Below are 16,479 nucleotides of genomic sequence, written 5' to 3'. Positions count from 1 at the left end.
ATCCGACCCAAAAATGTGTTAAAAAAACAACAAAAAAAAAAAAGAGATGGATATTCAACAGACCTCCTCTTGTGTTAACATTGAATATTGTTTTTCGTAGCGCTTGCTTTGGTCTGTGTTGCTTATGTTGTTTGTTTTTCGTTATAAATAATGCCAAGGCCATATTTTTAAAAAAAAAAAAAAAAAAAAAGAAAAAAATGTAATTCTAGAACAGCTGACATGGATGGATCGATCCAGGATGGAGACACCACTCCATCTCTCCTCCTGGCCTTTCTGATCCGAGACCTGCCTGGATTTGTTCGGCAAGGAGCTGCCAGCAGAGATGATAGGCTCACGCAGTGACCCTCTACTCCATCGACCGTCTCAAGCTGCGTATCTTCCGCACCCTTCCGGCTCCATTCTTGCGCCAGTTCAAAGAAGCCCAGCTGTTGTGGGGACAAGCTGGGCTTTCAAGGCACATATCCCACGCAATTGCTTCCTCTAAAACAGGAGCTTATTTTCCCTTCGCTTGGCTGTCCCACAGTTTGGAGACAAAGCCCACATGCTTTCTGTCCTCCATAGCTCTCCCCTTTGATTTCAAACAGAATTGGTATCGGATCAGACACTGGCTTGTTTTGTGTTTAGATTACTGTGTGAGGACAGATAGACACAGAAGCTGAAAATCAAAGAGGGAACAATGAGACTTCTGGGGGGCGAGTGTTTGAAAATAAATGTTCTTTGACTTGCGATGCTCTTCTCCAATCACCATGGTGATGCCTAGCAAAGACGGGTTTTGCCTCCCCGCAGCAAAGACCAGGTGCCTTGTCTCGTCGGTCCAAGATCGCGTTCCTGCTTTCCTTGTAGCCGCTTGTTCCCCGTCCGTCATGATACGTTTGCTCCGTGACGGAGAGCGAGAGAGGCAGGTATAGTCGAGGTACACCTTTGTCCATGTGGCTGAAGTGATGTTTAATTAGCTAAGGCTCCGCGATGTCTTGGCAGGAGCCGAACGACGAGACCACGCTAAGCGGGGAATCCCTCTCCGCTGCGGAGCAGAGGATCGGGGCCTTGTTCGGAAGCGAGACTCCTGCCAAATTCTAGGTATCTCACCGGGAAGCATGTATCCGCTCCATCGGAGGTCATTTCAAGGCTGCGGTCTGAACCGCTCACGGGAGCAGCGTGGGTCTCGCCAGATAATGAATCGACCCGCTCGCGTTTCCAATGCCCGGCGTTCCCTCGGCAGCGTGACCTTCTTTCTTTTGGCCAAGTCTAAATCATACGCTTGCTGAAAGCACAGGTCGGGGAAGCAGACAAATAAAATCTAGGCAACTAGCAGGCCATTAATATTAGTTGGTTTAATAGATGTGATCTCAGGTTATAACCATCGCTCACAGATAACCCAAAAACTGAAAACGTGTGCAGCCTGTATAATATATTCAAAACGCCTTCAACTTAGTAGACTTTCTGCATCATTCTTGTGATTTTGGCAAAAAACAACTCGCTTAAAGCCTTTACTCTTCCTAGATCGTGTTTTTATTTTACCCTTTGCAGAGAGGAAAAGGCAGCGTGTGGAGTTCCAGATGTGTCCGTATCGATAATATGAACACGGTATTAAAACGTTTCGGCAAATTGTTAGACGCCAGCATAAATATTCAAATACTTTCCAGCACAAGGACTAAGTGCGATCATATTTAATGTAAGAGAGCTACTGTTGAAAACAGTATGCGCTTTCTGTTGTACAGATCTTTAAATCTTATTAAGTGTACTGTATGTCGAATAACACTTGGGATGGAGGCAACTGGCAGATATTTGTAGCAACAGCAGTCTGTTCAAAGGGGGCACTTTCTATTCGAAGACAAGCTAGCGATCGAGGCCTTTGCTGGTACTTATAGTAAATAAGGGGCAGCCGGTAGCATAGGGGTTCGAGCTGCTGTCTTTACACCCAAAGTTTGAAGATTTGAATCCCACCTCCAGCCCCATTACCCCCAAACAAGGTGTTTATCCTAAGATTGCTCCGGTAAAATTGCCCAGCTGTATCACGGGGTAAATAACTGTTGTCACTCTGGGGGGGGGAAGGCGTCGGCTAAACGAATAAATGTAAATGCATGTCTGCCTCTGTTCTTCCAGCAGCCGCTATAGTGGTCGGAGGTGCTCTCTGTGGACTCGGGAGATTCAAACCCCACCTCTTGCTGTAGTCCCGGATTTGCTCCGCTAAAAGTTACTCAGCCGTACGACTGGTTCAATAAGTGTCGATCGCTTTGGCGACAAGCGGCAGATAAATACGTGAATGTTTGACATCTCCATTGTCATTTATTGAGGGCAATAAGGTGTCAGTTCATGCCCTGATGACAGAATGTCAGAAATGGGAGAAACATTTACTTTATTCACACTTCCATGATTGACAATTGATTAATCCGCAGATATCTTGCATCCTGAATTAGCTGCCGAGAGCAACTGCATGGTGGTCGCTCGCACTCCAGGCACGCGCAAATGTAGCTGAACGACTACAACAGAAATGTTAATTAATTCGATTCATAACGGATAGCTCGCGAAGCAGCTAAACGCTGACGGCACTAATGAAAACGGTTCTCCGTGATGCGTCACCTGCTTCGTGCGGCGCCGCGGGTGTTCTTTGGGCTCATGGGTACAAAACACTTGTGTAGGTCCTGGTAAAGCCATATGTCGGGGGGAATATGAGACTCCAAAGGCTTCCCGAAGTGGTCCCGTAGTAATGAGGAAACGTGACGTCTTCGGGCACTTAAGCAGCGGAAACCTCCCTCTTAAGAGCAGTTTATCTCCTGGCAGCATCTGGCGTTACGTGCTGCAGTCCCAGCACCAGCCATTACCGAACACCAGGAAACCTAGTTCAAACATGGAAATAATAACCATCTCTTGCTCTTAGCTCCGTATCTGGGATCTTTAGGGGGTTAGTTGTAAGTGGGCAGTAGATTTGGCATTTTCTAGCGAGGAACTGGCGTACGTACCGGTGCCGAGAGGGTAAGCGCGATTTCGCTGAAGACGCGCCGAAGAGTGAGCTACATGTCATCGCTTCTCAGAGGAGTTTGCTGTTCTCATTCTCTCAGCACATCGCTTTAGTACGTGCTTATGACCATCCTAAAATGCCACCGTGCTTATAATTCGCTTTTGTCTTCCAACGGGATTCGGCATATTTAATCGCTGTTGTCTCTATGCCTGATTATGTTCAGAGATCTGAATGGGAATGTATCTGTTTTTTTTTTTTTCCCTTCCCCATTAATACTAGTGTGATTACCCCGATTTACAAAAGTAATGTGGTGCTGGAAAGCCCTTCTTCGGTTAATCTCACGTTTTACTGATTGCAGTAGTTTTAATATTAGTTAAAGCATTATCTCTGAATTGACAGAATAATAAAACATTTTTTATTGTCCTCCCATGTCTTACAACACACTGTGCCCATCTGCAGCTGGGAAGGAGGCAACTGGAAGACATTTGTAGCATCAGTATGTTCAAAGGGTGAACTTTCTATTCAAAGACAAGCCAGCGATCGACCTTCACTGGTAGCTGCAGTAAATACAGGGCAGCTGGTAGCATAAGGGTTACAGCTGCTGCCTTTGCACCCAAAGGTTGTGGGTTTGTGTATCACCTCCAGCTGCAGTAACCCTGAGCGAACTGTTTATCTACTAATCCTTCTCTGGTGGAAACTTACATCTGATCCCCGTCTGGTCTTCTGGACTCTTACGTTTCATCTCTCCGGCTTGTCCAGAATGCTGAAGCTCAGGTTGCCTTCGTCTTGCCCGAGTGCTCTCGTGGATCTCCCCGTCTCGTTTCTCTCCGCCGGTTGCTGTAGCTGCCCGCATCGCATTCAACTCTCCGGTTACGACTGTTGAGGCAGTCGAAGGATTGCACCCCAGTATCTGCTGGGCCTCGACACTCCAAGCATCCTAGCAGCGCCTCAATACTTCTCTGCTCACTTGGCCAGTCCGCTCACAAGAGGTCCGGAATCAAAGGTCGGTCGGTTCTCAACCTTGGCTCCGATGTGGAGAAACGATCTTCCTTACGTTTGTTCACTTATCTGACACTTTTCTCCAAAGCGATTTACAATGTTAGGGTGCTGTCAATTACTTACCCCTTAATAGGGCTGGGTAATTTTACCGGAGTAATTTAGGGTAAGTACTTTGCTCAAGGGCACTACAGCTGGAGGTGGGCATCAAACCGGTGAGCTTTTTGGGTCCAAAGGCAGCAGCGCTAACCACTGTACTGCCGGCTGTCTCTCTCAGAAGTGCCGGATCTTATTTGGCATTAAAGAAGGGTCTGAAAATTCATACTTCTTTCCTGATCTCTTAACAGCTCCATATATTTGCATCTTACCATCTGTCACAATCACCTTTGTATTTCCTGGCAGACTCAGTTCTATAGGCAGCTATTCTGCAACGTGGGCCGCAAAAACGGCGATACGAATGTGTGCCCGTGGTATCGGACAGGCTCGTCGTGCTTCAACAGTTGCGTGCCCGCATCTAAATATTGTTGTGAAATGCACGTTTGTTTGTCCCGAGGTTGTGTTGCTTTAGAGAAAAGCATCTGCTAAATGGATAAATGTAAACGTATTTTCAGAAATCAAGTACTAAATATCAATACTAGTGCAACTGTGTGCCTTTTCAGAAATAAAAATTTATTTCGTTGTTATGATGTGATAATGATGACCGTGGCTGTAGATTAGATATCGATGACTGTGGTGTAGTTTGACCTTGGCATTTTTTCTGCATAAATTTTAAATTTTAAATTTTTTTTTCTTCTTTTTTTTCCCCTCCCTCGATTTTCAGTTGGGAGTTTTTCTTCCTTTCCTCCGTGGCCAGTAGGCATACTTATAGCTCTATAAAAGCATCGTATCGTGATGGTCGGTAGTCAACTGTCTTCTGTGTTTCTTCATTTGATGCATTTGTTTTTCTTGCCTTATGCCTGTGTTAGTGCGCTCTCTGTCACTGTGCGAGAAGCGCTCTGTAAAAATAAATTAAATTGAGTTGAAATGAATGCGTTATCTAAAAGTAATGTTAGAAAAACTCGAAACCATGAAAAGGAAAATTCCTTAAATATCTTCGCCGCTGCTTTGGCTGTGTTTAGGTGCCCGTGGTTTTGTGCGAATACCAGATCGTTCGACCTCTGTCTCTGACCCTTTGTTCCGTCTCTGGCCTTTGGCTCACCTGTCTCAGGGCGGAAATGGCCTCTCGGTCAAACTAGACTCGCGGTTGATCTTGTTCACTTGTTCGGCTGCTGGAATAAAGATTAATCTCTGAATGTTTCAAGAGCCAACCTTTGTGGCAAGAGGAAGGGGCAACCCCGGGGTCGCACCACTGGAGTAAAAGCTGACGCTCGGCTGTTAAAGGGTTCGGCGGAACATCCGGCTCCAGACTCGGACGCGTCACCCGCAAACGCGGAGGCTTGTTTTCCTGCTCGGGATGACGGGAGAATAGGGTGCGGTACCATATATGCGCCATACGCCTCATCTGCACGGTCCGCACTCGCTGGTGCTTCACGTAGCTAAGGGAGCTACAGGTTCTCTGGAGGGCACCATTCCCACGTTACACACGCTCAACAATCTTTCCTTATACATCTTTTTTTTAAGCACGGACCTGGGGGCGGGGGGGGGGGATTTCAAAGGTATGCATATTTCCATTTATCTGCGAAGACCACACAAAGGGATTTTGAGAGAAAGCAATTTCAAAGCCTAATGTTGCAACACCGGAAAGAGCGCAGCTTCATTGCACGCTGTGTAAAGATTTGTAACTTCATTAATGGAGCTGCAATCCGAAAATCTCTTTCGCAGCCAGACGTCAGCTGGAAGAAAAAAAAATAATAACAAAAACCCAGACAGCTTTGATCTCCGTCCCTCCTCCCTTCCGGTACATTCAGACAGATGCCTCTCCTTCTCGTGGACCATCGTTCTGCTCGCGCTCGCTCCCGTACCACCTTTCTTGCGAACGGTGCCTCCGTGCTGAGATTGCTTTCGAGTGGTGGTCCTCTGGAAGTGGTCCTGTCCACCCGTCCACCGGTTTCCATGTCCGCGGGTTCCGCTCCAGCCCAATCCTCCTGCGCCGATGGGGTCCGGGCCGTGCGCGTTTGTGGCGGGATCGAGTCGCGTTCTCAGATTATCCCGCTGACCAGACAGCCTAGACCGGTACGATTCCAGGTGCAAGGACTGCTGGGAACTTGCATCATCATTAGCACAAAGTCTTTGTTAATGTTGTTTGTGTGTCTTGTTAATAAAGTGCAAACATACCTGAGGGAATTTGTTAAACTTCAGTAATTAATTGTTTTGTGCTGCAGGTACTTCATTATTTCGTTCTTTATTTAAATCTCACAAAATCCCATTTTTGGAGGGTGTGTTTATATGCGTGTTTTTTTTTTTTTTATAAACAAAATGCATTGGTCCATCACTGCTCGTAGGTGTTTTTGTTACACATCCTGAGGTTAGTATGTTTTAATAAAATGTTACAATGAATATGACTGAATCTAGTATCATATCAAAGCAAAATCGGGCTTTAAATCAGCATTTAAAGTATCAGGAAAATTTTAAATAAGATCGAATGTATAGAAGCAATAAACAAACTGATAAAATGCATGACTGCAATGCAACTTTCTCCATTGGTGAAGTAAATGGAGCATGAATATGATTCCAAACACTCTTTAATTTCTAGAACTAGCTCAGATTTTACATTAATTTCATATAAATTGCAGTATCTAAGTTCGGTACATGTGTTCTTTTAACTTTAAATCGAATAACAATTATTTACTCATTTTTACAGCTGGGTAATTTTTCTGGAACAGTTTAGGGTGAGTTCCGTGCTCAAGGATGCTACAGCTGAAGGTGGGATTCAAAGTGACAACCTTGTGCTTTAGATCCTCTGCATTTATTTTTACATTTATTCATATAGCGGACGCTTTTTTCCCAAAGCGACGTACATCTCGGAGAACTCCGCTAAACACTACCCTACCGGCTGCCCCACGCCGTCGCCCCCCTCCCCGATCTTAGTATTTTTATTAGCTGTCCGGTGCAATTTGCCACCTATCTTGCACCCTCTTTCAGCACAGTATCAGTTAGTGGACTATTTTCCATGCCCGCTCTTTTGAAATGATATCGGTGTGTCTGTCCATCGTGGTATTTTCTGGGACTGCAATAAGTCATGGCCATGATCATCAGAGAGGAGGGAGCTGGTAGAGGTGTATGGATTTCTATGAATTACTTTTCCAGTGACCTGGTCCGCTGTCAGTACTGTATCTCAAACTAGTGAGATCCCAGGGGGTCCGTTGAACGGAGCGGCATGGCGCACAGAACCGATGTCGGTGCCCTTGAGCCACATGCGGTGAAGTGATGTCGGAGCTTAGGCCAAAGTACCTTAAAGTATGTCAAACTATCGCTCGGCTCGTTTCGTCATTGTAACGTTCTCGGTGTGCTCGGCGGTGCCCGTTCGCTGCTGTTTGCGGTGGCACTTTTTCTCGTGGCACAATTTACAGCGAGACTCTCGGCCAGCCGGAAGTCGTTCCGAGTAGCTGATCCGTACCGGCGCTTCTCGAACACCGGTCCGGGCCCTCGCCTGACTGTCACACCTGCGCTCTCCGACGCTCTGGATTCCGTCCCCTCGCGGAGCCTCGGCGGCAATGAGGAGGCCGTGCTGTCGGCACCCTGCTCTGCCGCTCGTCACTTGGTCGTTTCGCATCCGTGAGCGTAAGCGCCCGAAGAGATGCCCTCCCGCCAAATGGCGCGCGGTTTAATCGGTCGTCAACCCCGCGGGTCCGCCGCTCCACGCTTCGCACCCCCTCGATGCTCCCGATTGCATTTCCGCCCCTGTCGGCCAGGGTTTTGCACCTCTTTCCTCTCCTCCGTCACAAACGGAGCTGCTTCGTAGCTGCAGTTGTGAGGTCGGAGCGGCGCGACCGGAATCCGACAATGATTAGTTGATTTGGATAATAAAGAGATCGGATTGAATTCCGTCTCTTTGTTAAAAGTGTCAGGTCCCTGTGTGCGGATAAGGAGCTCCTCCGATGTTGATTAACGTTTTTCCCTCTTGTTTTTGAGAGTTTAAACTGGAATTTTGGTGATGATGGAATGACCTTTAGGCTCCCTTCTGGGTCGTACGGTTCTGTGAGCTGGGAAAATTTGATGAAATAATGAATAAAATTGAACTCTAATGGAAATTAAAAATTTCGGCTTGCTCTAATAAAAGCTCTGGATCTTCAGAGTATCTCACATGATGACAGAGCAGGTTGTGTTTGTTAAAATGCAATGAAATGCCAACTATAGGAAGCTGTGACACTGGATGTGGTTTTTATATGGTGGAGTAACCAGATGGAAATGCTCTCTGTCCAGGATTTAGGGAAGAGGAGGTCTGGTGGGAAGAGTATACAAAATACAGAAAGGAAGACTTTGGGGGCATCGCAGTGGGATTGTGGGTATTTGGAGACTGGTAGCAGGTTGTCCGTTCCTTCACATCCCACACGCAGGAGTTCATTCGCTTACAGAGACACGATTCCCCTTAGTGTTCCTTATGATAACTATTAAGGGCGTGTTTGTATTTATCTTTATTTTATTTATTTTTTATTTGTGTTGGATTTATGTTTTAAAAGCTACACCAGTTAGCCAGATAAATATGTGGAGTATTTTTCTAACGATCTGCTTAAGTACCACTTTTAAATATTCAACTGTAAATTAAATGCAAAGTATTTTTTTTCGTAATTTAAGCTAATTTTCTTATTTTTAACACACAACGCATTTTGCAAAGCTTTTCCTAAGAATGGTACTTGAAATAAATTTACATGCAATGTTTGACCATTCCCGGAGAGTTTATGATAAATATCGGATGTGTTCTCTTTCAGTCCAGAATAACTGAAGAGGTTTCGACTGATAATAGAGGATTTTTTCATTATATAGTAATGTAGGTCACACACAAGATGGTTTTTCTCCAAGTGTTACTATGAACAGAACAGCCTGTTAGGCGAAACAAGAGCATCATTTTAATCTTTAGAAGAAAGAGAGGAGAAATCAAATCAAGTTCACATTTTTATTACACTATTATTATTCTATTGGTTAGTTACTTAAGTAGACGCTCTCATCCATTAAAGCAAAAAATCTGGGCAAAGTACAATATGCAAAGTCACAATAACTCAATTGTGCTCTCCTGTTTGCTCTTAAAAAATGTGTCACAGCGGTTCAGATCATGTAGATAATTTCTATACAGCATGGATCTTTGGTCTACACTGCCATTATCAAATTTAAGACCCTGCTTATGGCCTACGAATGCATCAATAGAACTGTTCCCAGATATCCACAAGACTTGATCAACCGCTACACCCCAACCAGACTGCTGTGCTCCTCCACATCTGCCCGCTTGGCGGTCCCACGTACGAAAGGTTAAAGCACGGAGGTTCTCGGTACTGGCTCCGTTGTGGTGGAACGACCTCCCCCTCTCACTCAAAACTGCTGAATCCATGTCCACATTTTAAAAGGGTCTTAAAACTCACCTCTTTCAGACTCACTTCGCCCATCATCTCTTAAGTTCATGTAAGGAGTAAATGTTCATGCTCTATAACTTGAAGATCATCCCCAGATAAACCTTTACACAGCTACTCGTGTAATGTAACGTAAATGTTTATAAGAAAAAAAATAGTAGGAAGCTGATCAGGAATCGTCGATATTTGGAAGAAGTTTTATGCAGCTACTCGTGTGATGAACGTTGGTTCATATGGTGGAAAGAAACAAACTAAGTGCACTTTAGAATCACACGTCTGCATCTAAGTGTCTCTTCCTGCTCATGTAATGAACACACTGTATTTTCTATGAGATGTTCGTCACTTTGGAGAAAAGTGTGATAAATGAATACATGATGTAAATGTGCACTGCAGATACTTAAAGAAAAAGGTTTGAAGAGATGTCCTCAACAATGTAACCAAGGTTTATTTAAGTGAAATCGCCCAGGTAGGGAAATTCCCAGTGTGAGGGGGGTGAAATTATTTATTATTCATTATTTTTTTGGGGGAGAAAAGTAGTTTGTGGACAAAAAAAAATGTCAACTGTAAATAAACTTTCAAAATAAAAGGTATTTTATGTGTGATAATCCAAACACATTTTATAATATTTGTAACAATATTCTTTTGATATGTGTCATATTTTATTCATTCAATAACCGCTTGTCCACCTGAGGGTCACGGAGGTGCGGAGCCTACCCAAGAAGCCTAGGTTGTGAGACATTTTCACCCTGGATGAACATATTTTGATCATTTGACTCACAGATGTTTATGATTCAAAGAAATAAAGCTCCCAAGATCAGAGTGTCTTTCGCATTGCGAGGTTCACGGACGCCGTTACTCCATCCGAGTGTGGCTTTCCCAGCAAATGGTCCTCGTTCCTGCTGTCGTACCCTTGAGCACAGTAATTTCCCATGAGTCCGTGCGGTAAAATGACAAAGCTGTACATATAGTTAAGTAACTAAGTATCTTAAAACCTTGAGTTTAGGTTTCTCTGGGGAAAAGCAGATAATGAATTCTTGTTAATAATAAAAATGAGCATCGACTCGGTTAAGATATTAATTTTACCTTAAGCGATGTGATCGGCTGAGGATGAGAAGCGTGAGCATATTAATAAACTACTTGGAGGAATATTTGTCTCCATTCAAGGCCATCGTTGAAAGAGAAAAGTCCAGCCGCCTCCATCTGAGGATCGCTTGTACGGTAGCGGTCTTTGTTTCTAGGGTAACGTTGAGGTCGCTACCCTAGATTTTTCCAGAAAATAGCCAGAGTGCTGACGCCGAGGGACAAAAACCCTTTGGGTTTCAGACACCAAGTGTGTATCTCTGCTCCAAAATGGCTCATACAAGTGTCGGATATGAGCCATCGTCCGGAATAAAATGCTCTTTGTGGAAGTAGAATGACTTTGTGAGTGGGCAGAAATGCCATTGTACTGAATAATAAGTGGTATGAATAAGGGTGCATATTTTCCATAAGCCACTGTGGCGGTTTATCATTGCATGGGCCCCCATCGTACGAGGGCTGAGAGGACACCTCTACTACCGCCTCTTTCTCGCCATCGCCACGTCGCTCAGCGACCGTCGCCGGCACCTGGCCCTCTCACCTGGCTGCTTATTTCTTCCCGCGCTTCACACTGTGGCATTTATCGGCGTTATTACGTCTCGATAATCTCCGTGCGCCAGCGACGCTCTCGCGGCGCGTCGCCTGCGGGCTCCGGAGGCGAACCTCCGCAATCCCTTTCGTCCGCTGTGCTGCGGCACGTGCTGCGACCCCAATTCTGGAAGAGCCGCATAGGAACACCCTGCACTCCACCTGGGCCCCGTCGCCAAAAGCCTTTCTCTGTGCCGCTGCCCGGCGTTCATCGTTATTCATCATTAACCCGGCTGCCGTGAAAGCATCGCTCCTTGACATTTAGAGATATCGCTTTGAAATGGCAAACTTACGGCCGCAGCTGGGAGGTGGAGACGGAGACGGACCGTTTTCCCTTGACGGCAGAAAGAACTCTGCCGGGTTGAGCTTCTCTCTCGTCTCACTGTGACGCACCATAAAATGTGCCTATTCAAACCGCCAGTGTTGCACAAACCCTGGGACTCTGAGTAAATCTGCCCTGGTCCTATCTCTACACATCAGTTACACTGGCAAGTATCATTATTAGTAGTAGCAGCAATGGCGATGGTGGTGGTAGGAAAAGCAGCAGTAGTACTACTAGTAGGAGTAGCAGTAGCAATAGCAATAGTGGTATTAGTAGCAGTAGTAGTAGTTATAGTATTAGCAGAAATAACCGTAGTAGCAGTAGTATTCGTAGTAGTAGTAATAGTACTAATAGTCGCAGAAATAACCATAGTACTACTGTTAGTAACAGTAGTAATAGTAGTAATGTAGTTGTAGTAATAGGGGGGCGTGGTGGCGCAGTGGGTTGGCCTGGGTCCTGCCCTCTGGTGGGTCTGGGGTTCAAGTCTCGCTTGGGGTGCCTTGTGATGGACTGGCGTCCCGTCCTGGGTGTGTCCCCTCCCCCTCCAGCTTTCCGCCCTGTGTTGCCGGGTAGGCTTCGGTTCCCCGCGACCCTGTATGGGACAAGCGGTTTCAGATAATGTGTGTGTGTGTGTGTGTGTGTGTGTGTGTGTGTGTGTGTGTGTGTGTGTGTATAGTTGTTGTAATAACAGTAGTAGTATTACTACTAATACTACTGCTACTACAGTTATTTGTGCTAACACTAATACTACTACTACTGCTACTAATACTGCTGCTGTTACTCCTACTAGTACTACTACTGCTAGTAGTAATAGTACTAGTAGTAGCAGAAATAACCATAGTACTACTTTTAGCAGCAGCAATAGTAATAGTAGTAATATAGTTGTAGTAATAACAGCAGTAGCAGTAATAATAGTAGTAGTATTAGTAGTAGTAATAGTAGTATTAATAGTGAACCTCGGCACAGCAAGTGGTAGGTAACAAACTAGGTTTACTTGAGACTTACCCATCTGCAGCCATGTCTCTTTCTCTTAATGTAATGTACAAATTGTATTTTTGCCGAGATGTACGTTGCTTTGGACAAAAGCGTCTGCTAAATGAATAAATGTAAAGGTAGCAGAAGCAGTAATAGTACTAGTAGTAGCAGAAATAACCATAGTACTACAACTAGTAGTAGTAGTTGTGCAGGTGACGTTTTACCCAGAACTACTTCCCACGTCATTACCAGGGTGAATTGCAGTGAAACAGCGGCAGGGAATGTACTCGTGGTTTGCACGTGAACCTTCATCTGCACCACCAAACTCACTCTTACCTTTATACTGGTGCGAGATGTTGGAAGGACTGCGGTGGGAAGGTGAGCGCGGTAACTCGGGGCGATGCGGGTAAACAGCCCCTACAGGTCAGAGGTACATGGAACACTGTCTGAGCACCGCTGAGCCCCACAGCCCACGTGTAAGTGAGGAGAAACACCTCGTGAACGTTCTCGCTTCCGGCTCGCAGATGTGTGACGGTTCGCAGTCAGAAAGGCTCCGATCTTGAGAGCGACACCTTGTTACATCCGTGTAAATCCAGGTTTTCTGTACAACTAGGAACCCGAAGCATTGAATGAAAAGCTTCCTAGAGACCGGTACGTCTGTGGTATCGGAAGTAATACAACTGACCCTTTCGTGGGCACTTCAGTATCCGGGCGTTAATTTACGCTCAACGTTTTATATACGTTTGCTTTTCTAATTCTGTTTATTGAATTTTACTGTGGAAATATTGCTCTTTATTTGCATACATTTCATTTATGTGACACTTGCCTCCAGGGCAACTTACAGTTATTTACCTGTTTATACAGCTGGGTGATTTTACTGGAGAAATTTATGGTTAAATACCTTGTTCAAGGGTCCTATAGCTACAGGTGGGATTCAAACCTACAACCTTTGGGTCCAAAGGCAGAAGCGCTAATCACTACGCTTCCAGCTGTACTCTTGCATGGGTCATATGTAGACATGTACATCGTGTCTTTAGAGCTTCAAGAAATGTGTTTGATTCCGATCATGTCCATGTGCTGGAACCTGGAAGAGAGCGCGGCAGGTGGACGCCTTCGTGATCCTCGTTGTGCTACGTAGGTCACTCTAAAACCACACACAGGACCCCCTAAGTTGAGTGTCAAGTATTTTGGAAAGGAATGGTTTCTAGGCTGAAGGGATTTCGTGTAATTCTAGTATTTCTGCTCCTAGAATTTAGTCTCTTTTGTGTACCTACCTGCATATTTAAAAAAAAAAAAAAGTGTTCCCATGGTAACAACTCCTGTAATGAATAACCTCCCCTTAAATTTTTGCAGCCAGGAAAGTATTATTGACACTAATGACACAGGTCTACCTGCACATGCGATGGGGGCTGCTCTTCCGTACCGTCAGCACCTGCTTGTCATCTTAAGGATATGAAACGGGGTGGAATTGTTTCCGTAGCATCAACACCGAGAAATAACCCGCTCTTTAATAGCAGTTCAGCCTTGTTGTACCTGTTAGTGAACAACCCCCCCTGCACCCCATTCCTTCATTTCACCAGTCATCCCATCTTGCATCTCCTGGTCCCTCTCTATTGTTTTGCTAGAATCGTTTCCCCCAAAACTCCCCATGGATCCTAGGAGCTCCCAGAAGATCAGGCCATGGGGGGGGGGGGGTGTTGGGATTGATTTTAGGGGCACTTTGGCCTCTCCATTCCCTTTTGCACCTGTGTCTCAGCCACAACACCTTCATGCAGATGTTGCTTGCTGGTCATGATGTTTTGCCTTTCTTCATTATATGATTCATATTACATTTTTCTGTCACTTCTCTCCAAAGCATCTTAGAATTATTTACCAGTTTATACAGCTGGGTAATTTTAGTGGAGCAATTTAGGGTAAGTACCTTGATCAAGGGTTCTACAGCTGGAAGCAAGACTTGAACCTGCACCCTTCAGGTCTAAAGGTACCAGCACTAACCACTACGCTACACTAGCAGCTATCCTACTGTTAAACCGGGGGACACTGTTTACAACTTTCAGACATGTAGTATGGAACGTCTGAAGATTTCACAATGTTAAACACTATCTGATGAAGTATATGAACAATTTTCCCTGAACTCTGTATGGAAGCCCCTCCCGTTCTACCTGTTGAGTGCAACATGTTAAGTAGTCTGAATAACCATGGTAAACTCTCTGAGTTACTTATAGATGAGTGGTAAGTAACATTAATTGAATAAAACTAATCAGCTCCCTTTGCTTTAGTCATCTTCATTGTTTTTTTTTTTTTGTTTTGTTATACTCATATGGAGTATTAGCTAATGGTGCTCTTTGTGTATGTCTGCTGTTTTAATGTTTTTTCCTTCCATATTTTCATGCTTTCATGTTTACGTATGCATGTTTTTGGGGTCTGTCTTGTTCTCTGCTCGTTTTCATGTTGTTCACCCACGAATTATGCGGTTTGTCAACTGTCACTGGCGTTGAGGTCGAGGTCGAGAATGCGGGAGGCGTGTGGGAGTCACGCGGGAGTCACACGGGAGTCACGTTCCCATCCGTCCTGTGTTTCCGCTCACCCAGCCTACGTGGAGCTGGCCCCCATTGGCATCAGCTACATCATCTCAGGTGTGCAGTACACAGGTATGTGGGCGGGATATACTGGGGCGGAAAGGCGGGGCTGCCGCAGCACCCCCCACCCCCACGTATATCGCCATGCGGAGACACCTCTGCTCTGAGGGAGGACGGTGTGGGTGTCTCTCAAAAGTGTGTGTCTGCAGTGGGCGTGAAGTGCTGTACTTAGCATTTGTGCTGTTGTGTAACTCCGTGTGTGCGTGTGTGTGTTTCCTCTTTGGATCCCATACCAATGGCATCGACAAACGCACGAAGGCTACGAGGCTTCAGTCATTACGAAGTCAACATGTAACACGTGCTCTGTGTGCAGGTGTGCAAATACCCAAGAAAACTGTGCTCTTGTTTCCTATTTTCATTGCATTTATACACACGCGAATAAAGAATTAATCTGCCATTGCATTTGTTCTTGTTGTTTTTACTAAATGAATTTATAGTTCCTAAATGTTAGTTTTGTTTGGAAATGTTAATTAATTAGACCCTTTCTTGTTTTCGGCTGATTGCGAGAGATTGCCACGACAACATTATTTTAATGAGGGCAGAAAACAAATTGGTTGTGTGTGCATTTTTCTTTAATTGCCTTTTCCTCGTCTTGAATTTAATTGAATCGTTTCATTGATTGTTTGATTTACATTATTTTATATATTTATTTTTATCCACAAACTATCCCCATTGTTTGTTTTTTTTTTTTTTCTCCTTCTTCATGCTTCCTTGTTGTTTAATGCATTAAACGGAGGGTCGTGAGGTTGTGTGACATCCATTACGTTACGACACCCTTCCGCTGCAAGAGTGGGTTTTCGGACCTGCGGGAGGATATTCGGCAGAGATTTTATGTTCGCTGTGTAGTTTAGACCAAGACTAAGCTTAATCTGTGCCCTAAAAAACAGCCCTAAATACACAACTGGACCACCCCTCCGTACGTTCCCGTGCACCCTTGTGCATTTCAGTGCCGTAAACACGCGAACATCGATCCGGTACATATTGCAACCCTTCCCCTTCGCAGTCCTCTGCATTGTCATCCGTCTGTCTTCCAGGTACCCGAATGGTCATGCATCTGTACTTAGCAGCCTCCACTTGTGATACTTGGGAAGCTTTTGTTAACAAAAAAATATGTACACGAGGTTATAGCAACAAAAAGTGTGTGTGTGTGTGTGTGTGTGTGTGTGTGTGTGTGTGTCGAGAGAGAGAATCAGAATAAGTTTTAATGGCCAGTGTGCTGACACACACAAGGAATTTGCTGTAATTCTAGATGCCTCCAGTGTTTACAGACAAACAAACAGCTGACCCAGAATTACAGAATAAATAACATATTTAGAGTATACAAATATATATAATATGCGCACACACTCACTATATATATGTATATGTAACTGCATGTGTACTGTATATACTATAGATGTACTATATATATAAATGGTATAG

At 44.8% G+C, this 16,479-nt stretch overlaps 1 protein-coding gene across 1 annotated transcript in view; it reads left to right on the top strand.

The window, feature by feature from the left end:
- The window catches only part of LOC108934151 (teneurin-2-like), a 272,656-nt gene that overhangs the window by 67,741 nt on the left and 188,436 nt on the right, over nt 1-16,479 (top strand). The window contains exon 3 of the mRNA XM_029250894.1: nt 15,010-15,054. Coding sequence (XP_029106727.1) covers nt 15,010-15,054 — 45 coding nt within the window. The remainder of the gene's footprint in view (nt 1-15,009; nt 15,055-16,479) is intronic.

The sequence above is a fragment of the Scleropages formosus genome, chromosome 4 (assembly GCF_900964775.1).
Source record: "Scleropages formosus chromosome 4, fSclFor1.1, whole genome shotgun sequence".
Classification (NCBI taxonomy): Eukaryota; Metazoa; Chordata; class Actinopteri; order Osteoglossiformes; family Osteoglossidae; genus Scleropages; species Scleropages formosus.
The sequence above is the reverse complement of the archived record's forward strand: the minus strand, read 5'-3'. Positions and strand labels throughout refer to the sequence as shown.